Source organism: Astatotilapia calliptera, chromosome 12, assembly GCF_900246225.1.
Source record: "Astatotilapia calliptera chromosome 12, fAstCal1.2, whole genome shotgun sequence".
In the NCBI taxonomy this organism is placed as follows: domain Eukaryota; kingdom Metazoa; phylum Chordata; class Actinopteri; order Cichliformes; family Cichlidae; genus Astatotilapia; species Astatotilapia calliptera.
The window spans coordinates 24,262,161-24,273,186 of record NC_039313.1 but is presented as its reverse complement, the minus strand read 5'-3'; the positions used below and the strand labels follow the sequence as shown (position 1 = coordinate 24,273,186).

The 11,026-nt window shown below is 40.8% G+C and overlaps 2 protein-coding genes across 2 annotated transcripts; both read left to right on the top strand.

The window, feature by feature from the left end:
• The first annotated feature begins 39 nt into the window (after positions 1-39).
• tmem127 (transmembrane protein 127) lies at positions 40-2,434 on the top strand. The gene is made up of 3 exons (XM_026186654.1): positions 40-1,022; positions 1,121-1,285; positions 1,379-2,434. Exons 1-3 carry the CDS (start codon positions 785-787, stop codon positions 1,687-1,689), a joined length of 714 nt encoding a protein of 237 aa, XP_026042439.1. The 5' UTR covers positions 40-784; the 3' UTR covers positions 1,690-2,434.
• A 1,710-nt stretch (positions 2,435-4,144) lies between these two features.
• Positions 4,145-8,773, top strand: gatd3l (glutamine amidotransferase class 1 domain containing 3, like). Its single transcript, XM_026188839.1, has 7 exons — positions 4,145-4,364; positions 4,447-4,499; positions 4,584-4,697; positions 4,788-4,919; positions 5,049-5,141; positions 8,264-8,429; positions 8,534-8,773. Exons 1-7 carry the CDS (start codon positions 4,248-4,250, stop codon positions 8,666-8,668), a joined length of 810 nt encoding a protein of 269 aa, XP_026044624.1. The 5' UTR covers positions 4,145-4,247; the 3' UTR covers positions 8,669-8,773.
• Positions 8,774-11,026: the final 2,253 nt, after the last annotated feature.

The window sequence follows — 11,026 nt, the reverse complement described above, 5'->3', positions numbered from 1 at the left end:
TTGATCTGAGGTTTTATCTTGTTTGTTCTTACCTAGCTTGCAAAGCACTTTGGTCAGACTTGTTTCTTTTAATTGTGCTATACATTTTTTGTCATCTCTTTTTATGATTTCCTATGAACTATTCACGCGAGCACGTTTATTTTGTTAATGTACAATGAGTGAGTTTAATAAAATAAAGACGAGAATTTTGTTATTGTATGATGACTTTCACTCCCATAGAAGGAGTCGCCAGTAGGTGGGAGTACTGACTTTCACAGCTATCGAGACCGCGAAGAAGAAGAATGGTATGAACAAGGAAGTCAAGTGTTTTCGAGGAAGCCAGCGGACGTTTCCTTTTGTTTTGTCTTTGTTTTTTGTGTACCAAATCGATCGTTAATTTATTAGTGTTGTTAGCTATATTACTTTATAGACGTATGACTGTCGTGTCGGTCGCTGTTAAAGTTATTTTTTGTAACAAAGAAAAACTTGACGAAATTTTACGTTTACGAGAAGTTAGCTTTTCAGGCTAACAACAGAGCTAGCAGGCCTGAACGCCATCTGTCCATTGTGTTGCCGTCAGTCAGACACCTGCACTGCTTTTGATTAAACAGCTAGTTTTATGGTCTATTTTAATTTGGAAACTGAGTGAACAAAGGAGCCGAGCCGCTGTCATCAGTCCAGAATTAGCTTTACCGGTTGTCGGTTTTGTGGCTTACTTGCTCGTTACTAGCGCAGTGCTGTCAGGTACACTGACAATAAAGGGAAAGCAACACTATCCAACAGAGGACGAGGAAATCGGATTAGGATGTATGCCCCGCCGGGTTCTACTGTCCCTGGAGGCCGAAGGAGGAGAGGGGGCACCTCGTTGCCCAAGCAGCCGGAGCGGAGCCTTGTGTCGGCTCTTCCCGGAGCTCTGTCCATTACAGCGCTTTGTACAGCTCTGGCTGAGCCGGCTTGGCTCCGCGTCCACGGAGGAACCTGTCCGAGACAAGAGCTGGGGGTGTCAGATGTCCTGGGATACATCGACCCCAAGCTTCTGGATGGTGAGGCCCACACACAAGCTCCGTTAAAAACCCACAGTAGCAATTAATCCCAGAGCTCACGTGTAATGTTCTGTGATGTGGCCGTCTGTTCCCATCAGATTACTGCGTGAACCCGCAGACCATCTTGCTGCTGAGAGTAATCGCTGGATTTTGTTTCCTGGGAATCCTCTGCAGTCTGACTGCTTTTCTCTTGGATGTGTTTGGTCCCAAGCACCCTGCCCTGAAAATAACCCGCAGATATGCTTTTGCACATATTCTCACAGGTAATAATCTTTTTTCCCCTCATGCTGTCTAGAAAAAGACAGACAATGTGTAAATTCAATGGTTTGTAACCGTTTCTTTCTGTCTCCCACCAGTGCTGCAGTGTGCCACAGTCATAGGTTTTTGCTACTGGGCCTCAGAGCTGATCTTGTCCCTACAGCAGCAGCACAAAAAGTACCACGGCTCTCTCATATACGTCACTTTTGCTATCAGCTTCTACCTGGTGGCGGGCGCGGGCGGAGCATCCATCCTCGCCACAGCTGCAAATCTCCTTCGTCACTACCCCACTGAGGAGGAAGAGCAGGCTTTAGAGCTGCTCTCGGAGATGGAGGACAGCAGTGAAACATTTCCTGCCGATTATGACATTGCCAATCAATTTCAACCGCCACCCGCATACACACCCTAATGCCACCAGACTCGCCTTGCTAACACCTTTCTCTCTCAGCACAGCTACTTAGCTTGATGGGCAAAGCCCCGCTCTTTATCAAATGGATATCTTTGCAAAAATACTGAGTGAACACAGCGTGTCAGTGCGCAGGTTCCTTGAATGACGGTGCTTGGGTGCATGAAAGCTTTCTTTAGTGGTGACAGAAATGTAGAAGCTAATTCTTACTTTCACCACTGGAGTTGTTGGTGAATTGCATGTAAATGGCTTTTAGGGATTTGGTTCTTACATGTAAAGAAAACTAAACTTGCTGGAAGTGCTCAACACGGCTCATGACAATTAATTGATGGAACAACCAGAGCTGGATTGTTTTTGTAGGATTTAGTTGAATGAGCGCTGTCGGCAGTTGTTTTGCTTTTGACCGGATGTGAGTGGAGCTTTGTTTGCGTTATGGTTTTAGTTTGACGTGCTTGCCATTTGTGTGAATTTCATTTTACCGACACCTTACAGATGCAGAAATACACTGACGAGATTCTTTGAACATCTTTATTTTATATAAGATATCAAATTGGACCTCATTTATTGTCTGTGCTGTCTTTTTGTAGTTTTTGCTTTGTTCTTCTTTTCACTAGTTAAGTCTTCGTTGTTCCCTTCTGTACTTGACATAAGAAAACTGTCAGAAATTGTGAGCCAGGTCTTTGGTGTTTTAAAACGAATCATGGTGTGTGTGTGTGTGTGTGTGTGTGTGTGTGTGTGTGTGTGTGTGTGTGTGTGTGTGTGTGTGTGTGTGTGTGTGTGTGTGTGTGTGTGTGTGTGTGTGTGTGTGTGTGTGTGTCTTCGCGCCGCGTGTAAGAGAGAGTGAGTGAGTGTGTGTGGCAATTGAGAGAAAGTGAGAAACATGTTTGTATTATTTCACAGTAAGGGTGACATTTAGTTTAAAAAACACCTCACAGCATCAGAAGTTGTTCATTATATTTCTTGTGTTTGCTTTTGAAAAAAAAAAACAATTTATTTGCACTTTGTGATTCCCACATGTGACCGTTTCAGTATGCATTTCCAGTGCATGAGTTCATTTGTGTGAAGACTTTAAACTTTGAGTCACAATCTCAACAAGAACATCTCCCACAGACAGAGGCTTGGACTTGTGACTGATGTTGTGATTCTTGTTGGTTGTGTATTGTTCTGTTGATTCCATAATTTTCTGCATTTGTCCCTCAAACTGTCACTATAACCCCCCTCCCTTCCTCAATTTGTAAATAATGATCATTTATACATTTAAAAAAGAAGTGATCATAATAAAGGAAACCTCATACTTTTGCCTCTCGCTCGTCATCTGTGAATTAACATTGTTTTAATGGGATTTCAGCAAATGCAGTCTGAAGGATCTGCATTGATCTAACAGTGTTGTGACTTTAACGTTCACGTCTGCCTGGGGTATTTCTGGTCTCGTAGTCTAGAGACTGTAGACACAACATGGCATTAAAGAGAGTAAGAGTCTTAAGGTCTAATGGACTTTAGAGGGCGTATGGTACGCCTTTTACTGTGAAGAGTTCAGAAGTATGAAGCAGTTTAAAAGCTTGATCCATCCGTTTTCTTAACCACTTATCCATTTGAGGGTCGCAGTGAGACTGGAGCCTAGCAGAGAGAGGCAGGGTACGTCTAAGACGTGTCGCAAGTCTGTTGTAGGGCTAACACAAAAAGACAGAAAGCCAATCACATTCACACAAATGAGTGATTCTGAATCACCATTCACCCTACCAAGAACAGAGAAACCCCATAGAAAAGCCCAATCCGACCGGAGGACTTGAACCCAGGATCTTTTTGCTGCAAAAAGAAAAAAAGTCTTACTGGCAAAGACTGCAAGGCTTTTCCTGGATGCACAATGTGATCAATAAACAGTCTTTAAATAATGAGCTAGTGTAGAATAACGTATGTCATGAGGTTAAATTACAGACTGTCAAGTTCTGTCACACTTCATAAATCAGATTACCTTAGATTACTTTGAACTAGCTAAACGCAAAAGATTTAAACAATCCCTGTAATTGAATTGGGACAAAGGAGTAACTATAGAAAGCAGGAAAAAAGGGCTCACTCAGGCATCACTTCGATTGTTGCCTTATATAAAAGACACTGTGACTGTTCTGCCAAAGTATATGTTAGCTACTCTAACATTTTTAGCGTCTGTTCTGCAAGTTCGCTCGTCTGCATCTGTCACCAAGAGTTAAACTATTAAAAGGTCAAGATACCGTTTGGGTTGAAGCACTACATGTTTACATTGCTCTTCAAAGCTGAAGTGTCACTCTGTGGCCAAATGACTTAATCAGATAAATAAACAAGGTATTAATAGGAAAGAGTGTTCATGAGGAGGAGAGTAAGTCAGTCAAGGCGAACAAGAGACGACTCTTCTCAGAAGACAGAGCTTACGTGGCAACGTCACTTAGCCCCACTCTACAGGTATATATACGGACAACCTCGTTGACATCAACACCACGACCATTAAAAGTCTCTACGTGGCTCGGTGGTAAAACTGTGAAGTCTTTTTTATTTTTCTTCTACAACAGTGAGATTGAAGCTAAATCATGCTGGCAACCAGGGCTTTGCTGTCAAAACAAACGCTGGCTGTTCTTTCTCGCCAGCCTGCCTGCTTTGTGCACCAGGGTGACTACGGCAACTGGGGAAATACTAACGTTGCAGTGGTAAGTGATGCAGATCAGTCTGGGAGAAAGGAGCAGATCCAGTGTGGGTGTAGTTGTGATTTGGTGAGTCCATGTGTTTCAGGTTTTCTCAGGATGTGGATGGTGGGACGGTACTGATGTCCATGAAGGGGTTTAGTGAGTATCACTCCTGCTGAGGTCAGGAAATGCACATGACTGAATTAACACAGGCAGATGGTAATGCACCCCTCTCGTCTTCAGCACCATGTACCACCTGAGCCGTAACGGCGCCCGCTTCCAGATGTTTGCTCCAAATCAACAGCAGATGCACGTGATTGACCACATGAGAAAGCAACCTGCCTCTGGAGAGAACCGGTGGGCCTCGAAGATGGGCGCAGTGGGCGTTTTGACTTTGTCTATGGTTACGTGGGTGCACTTTGTGATGAATTCTGTCCATCCCCGCAGGAACATGATGATGGAGGCAGCCCGCTTCAGTCACGGACAGGGAATGACACAAATGCAGGACCTGTCCAAGCTGGACGTCAACAGCTTCGATGCCGTCATCTTTCCAGGAGGCCATGGAATCATCAAGAATCTGTGAGGAGTGCTGACATGTGAAGAAATCACTCTGAGACCGGCTGGTGTAAAACAGAGTTAGGATTAGATACAACACAAGTTTGTATTACATTAAAAATGAACCACTAATTATTAGTTTTTACTCTTCAGATCATCTTTTATGAAGGACGGCAAAGACTGCAAGCTGCACGGCGACGTGGAAAGGGTGCTTAAGGATTTCCATCGTTCACGCAAGCCTATCGGGTGCGTATGATCCGAGCAATATTCACTACTGCAGTACTGATGGAGAATTTGATAAATCATGAGGCCACTTTAAAGACCGCCAGTGAGTTCTGGCACGCTTTAAATCAGATTATGTTAGATTACTTTAAACTATTTAAAGATTTAAACAATCCCCGTAATGGAATTGGGACAATGGAGAGGCTGTAAAAAGGAAAACAGTCAGGCAGTAAATGCTGAGCTGCTGACTGAGAGACTTCATATTTATAGTGTGATTCTGTTAGTAGTTACTAATATGATGTTATTAGGTAAAAATGATCACATCGCATCCTTAAAATTTCTTAGTCATTTCATTTCCTGCGAGTAAAGATTTGCACATGGAAATCTGACTTCTACTGTGGAACAGTGAAACTACTGAGAATAGTCAGTGTGTTAAAATAACAAACCCAGTCGAGAAGAAAAGCTGCATATAATTAAATAAGTGATTGAGAAGATTTACACATCGTGTGCTAAAAGTTTCCTTATTGGCTCTCACTGATCAGAGCAGACAGCAGGACAAGCAGAGTCCTAAGCTGACATCGAGGAACACGAGGGCAGGCAGACCACACAAATCCTACAGTTCAAAGCAGACAGGACAGTCTTGGTACTGACACTCCGGTGTTGTTCAAAAATAGTTTGTTTGGTTTTTTTTTAAAAAAAGGAAAAAGAAAGAAAAAAAAAATCAGGATCACAATAATCTATGAAAATCTCCAGGTTCATGTAACCCCTCTTACTTTAGTGCTTTTTTTCACTTAATCCAATGCTAATTTTTTAAATTAGCATTGGATTAACTTCATCCTGATCCGGATTCAAACTGTATGAGACGACCAAATCCCGATTGCGCCTGTTCTAAATGGGACTACATACATTATGACAGTGCAGGGTGCTGGCTGTGGCTTCTGGGTATTCTGAACCCACGTTTTAAATCATAAGATCATAATGAGCCTCATTTATGGAGAGAACAGATTTTTAAAGCTGGCTTTCCTACATGAATGTGTACTTACACTTTTTTTGACTGCAGCACCTCAGATGATTGTGTCATTGCAGGCAGTCCTGATGTATGACAGGGCTGATTTTCTGGTTAGAGAAACCTTTTTTCCCACTTTACTGCAGTAAAACGTCTATACATAGCCTAATGTTTACCTCATCTACATGATCTCTCCAACTGTTGGTTTATTTGATCAATTTTAAACTTTTATTACATTTTATTCACAAAATCCCCCTAAATTCACTCTTCTGTTGGGATTAGGATAATCCAGATTTTTTTTTTTTTCTTTTTTGGATCAGTAACCCAATCGCACTAAAAAGTTTTGAACGAGGCTAGATTACGTAATGTAATCTGATTACAGAATGCCTTTTTGTCTTTTGAAAACATCCGTTCAGACTGCTTCTGACCGGTTTGGCCTTGGTGACTGCGTTGGCACAAGGGCACTGATGAGGTGATGAGCAGTGGCTGCGCAGACAGGGAACAGGGTGCAGAAGGCCTGGTCAAAGGTCAAAGGAGATGCGGGATTACAGGAATTAAAGAGTGGAGTTGGAGGCTGAGTAGGGTTAAAAAGTGCTCTTGACCGCAACCCAAAGAGGACTAATCCTTTCCTACTGCCATTAATGCGTACAGAGGAGTCGGAGCCATTACAGATTATTTAAAGACTAAAACAGCCATCATTTGTAGCCATTCTACCATCAAGAGCAAAGGCCTTCAAATGTTTTGCAAGCTGTGTAATTTGGGAGTGAGTATCACTGTCAAAGTGATGACATGTTTCTATTGCAGACGGGAGCCCTGCTGCCTCCATATAACACCCCCTCCATTGTTCTGTTTTGTCAGAGCTGTAATTGAGTCTTTAAATCTGAAAACGATCTGCCAACAAAACAAGCAAACCTATATTTAGAATCACGCCACCTTTCTTAAACCGAGAATTTAGTGCCTGGGGGGCATAATGAGTACTCTGCAATGCGCATCTCCATCCATGGCACAAACCCTCCAGCTGCAGCTTCATGCAGAAAAAAAAAAAACCTTAGCTTTTCAGTGCCACGATGTCTGACAGGCAGATCAAAAGGTGCAAAGAGGGGCGAGGAAATGTTCAATGTCTGTGAAGACTGCGGCTCGCAGGCAGCACTCTTAAAACTCAAATACCTGCGCAGTGCATTAGAAACTGCTCTCATTTCTCCTGAGAAATAACTGAACAGTGCTTCATGCATGTCTGTATTTAGCTTTGTTAACAGTATTTAAAAATGTGGGTAGAATAGAGAATGACGTATCCTGTCTGTTAGAGGTGGGTGGATCAATCGAAGTATCGATAGTATTGATACCAATGCTGGTATTGGAATCAGATTGAGTCTGGTAATAGGAACGATACTTTATTTCTGCCCTCTAAGTTTAGTATGTAGCCCAATGAATTGGATTGATGCATTATTAATGAAAACATATATTAAATTAAAGAAAGGTTTATAAAAAATCTACACAAAATAAAAAACTTTTGGTTGTCATGGTTATTTTATTTATAGCCTTTAGCACATTTAAACAACTGAAGCTGATCCGAAGACAGGCACATTTACATCCCAGCTCTGAAACAAACCCAGTTTCAAAATACATGAGTTTTTTTGTCTTGACTAATAATTGTAGAAAGTAAAAATGACTGTGACTGTGTTTAGAATTTGCAAACTGATGATGTTTTATCTCATAAATCATGACACACTGCTCTCCCAAACATAAGCTGTCTTTATAAGTTCTCAGTATCAGTACTGCTGTCTGCAATGCTGGCCTTGTATTTTCCTGGCATCGGATGGATGTCAACATTTGTAGTATCACAAGGTACAGCTGCCTGTCATCGATTAAGAGTATGGGTATAAATTGCAGATTAAGTGATGGCAAACGTCCACTGAGCTTCTATTCCCTTTTTCCAAATTAAAACTTTGTTTTTGGGGGGATTTAATTTGCTGTTAAATGATCATATTAATCCTAATCTAGCCACCAGTTTTGTGGTGTCACACCAAATCAGTGCTGCTCTGGGAGAGACTTTCTTTTCTCAGGACTCAGTCCCACCTGTCTGGCTTACACCGGTAAGTCTCCGACCTCAGACAACTGTCCTCTCCTGCTCCTGTTTCAGACTCGCCAGCATGGCTCCTGTGCTGGCCTGCCGTGTGCTGCCGAGCATTGAGGTAACCATGGGTTACGAGCGAGACGACAACACCCGCTGGGGAAACTGGCCAAACACAAACATGGTGCAGGCTGTGAAGGGCATGGGTGCTCGCCACAACGTCCGTGAGCCATATATATCCTTTCCAAGGTTTCTGTTCAGTATTAATATCAGTGAAAAATATTCTCTTTGTCATTATCCTGAAATAACCTCTGATTTGACCTTAACCCTTTCCTTTACGAAGCCTATGTGGATGAGAAGAACAAAGTGGTTAGCACTCCATCCTTCATGTGGGAGACTGATTATCACTATCACTATATATTTGATGGTATTGGAAATATGGTCAAGCATGTCATGCGCATGTCAACCAAGTGAGGTGACATCTGGAGAAGAAATAGTGCTACTGCAAAATATACACCTGTGTACTGTGATGAATTCTTACCTGAAACAATAAAAAAAATAGTTTAGTAAAACAGCAAATGCTGTGTGTTGTGTAATCTTGTTTGGTCAATATGAGAGCTAAGGATGGGGTTAAAGACAGCGACTGAGAAATCCACTGCGCTTCCTCAAAATAACAAGTCAGAGTTTTAATAGCAAGTGTCCTCTTTTGGTACATTTGTGCTCTTAACTGCTGATTTGGGAGCATGAGAAAGCACCATCACAGCTACTTCCACCAACTTAACAGATAAACATCACATGGAGAAAATATTTAATGGTTTTAATCCCAAAAAGTGTAGACAAAGTCTAATATTGCACAAATACCCCGACATTTTAAGTCCTTAAATCAAACTGTGATTCAGCTTTCTGCAGAACACTGCCTGCACTCACAATAGTTAGTCATGTAAAGAAAAGTAATCTTGGGAAAAACTGGGAACAAAGGTAAGTGGCAGTTAGTGTCTGTCAATCAAAGCACTTAGTTAACTGATCAGCAAGTGTGAGCTTCTCTGTAAATGCAGACATTTTGTCAGTTTGCTGGTTTGGAGTATTCGGGTGTGTGTTAAAATAATCCCACAGTGTTCCCAGGAGTGACATCCCAGCAAATTCACCCCAAGGTCAGACCACGCAATGCTGAGAAAAACTGGGAAAAACCCAACAGCTACATCAGACTCTAGAGACCTCAGTTAGCTGATCTTAGTCAGTCGTTAATGTTAAAGCTTATAACAGTATAATTAGAAAAAGACTGAACAAGTAGTGGAGATGCCTGGCCATGTTTGTTAAAGAAAAAAACAGACATCAGCACAAACACCTCACACCGTCTGTCAGGCACGGTGGGGAAGCGATAATGATTTGGCCACAGGACCTGGGCACTTTCTGTAAGACCTCCACAAAGTCATGCAGAAAACAATTACTTCATGCCATTGCTGCTTAAGATGGTTCTGCAAGCTGCAAGTAAGTAGAATCTAACAGAGCCTCTGAAATACTTTTAATATGAAAGATAAAGCTGACTTGGCTTTGTGTCATTTTGAAAGCAATGGCAGCCTCATACCTACAGGTTTGCTATAAACAAGCTTTGGTAACACTTTATAACATGGCCCATGACTAAAGGTGTAATTCCTCCGCATTTAAACAGAATATGAATTTATTTTACTTGTGCACTTATTTTACTAGTGTACTTATAATATAGATGAGGAAATATAGTTTTTCTGCAAAATTGCCAAAAACTTGTACACAGTACTTAAAATGACTTACAATACAACTTGTGCCTCTTTTCCTGTCAAATATCCAAAATTTTAGATACACCTTTTAGATCACTTGTGCACTATTTAAATTCACTTACAATATAATCATTTTCTCTTTGCTGAAGGTGTTTTCCGTTATTGTAGTCTGTTTTTTACAACAACTTCCTGCTGATCTACAACTCTGCACATATTCAAAAACAGACTCCAAACCTTTTTATTAACCCGGGTTTACACTGAATAGGTCCTGTTGATTTGTTTTGTTTTTGCTGTTTTCACTGTCTTTAAGGCATTGTAAACCTACACAGGGTTTTAATGCTGTTGTCTTATTAAGCACATTGATTTTACACATGTAATGTGCTATATCAATAAAATTGTTATTGCTATATAAATCTAAAATCTACTTAGATTATAATTATTTCTAATTTTTCTGTAAAAAAAAGAACTCGTAGTGTACCTACCTTCAACTACTTGTAGATAAATATAATTACAAAATAATAATAATAATAAAGAAATTCCATTTAATTACAGGGGAATTAGACTCTTTAGAAGCCTTATTTTAGAGGGTTACCCAAGCTTTAATGAGAGGGACTATTGTGTTAACAGTGATAGGTGTTAAGTGTTTAGAAAAGAAAATCAGTCAACACTCTTTCAGTCTGATGCATTCTGAATAAAACAATTTATTCATTACAAACATATAAAAATGACAAAAAACAGCCAGGTGGTAAGATATAAAAATTTCCAGTTTATACAGAGCTTCCAAAGCCATCATCAGAAATGCATTTTCATCTGGGTTAGGAAAGTAAATATAGTACAAATCCCAAACTATAGCTACAAAGATATTCTTTAGATCTCTGTTTGTCAGGTGATGTACAAAAGCGTCTTCTGTTCGGTAAAAAAAAAAACCCAAAACAAACAAAAAAACGGGCACAAAATTCATAACAGACTTCAAATACAGAATCAGAAGTCGATGAAATATTCACAGTGCTGCCTTCACATCGAGGATGTGAATTGTAAACATCGTTGCATATCGTAAGTCGCTTCAATAAATATACAC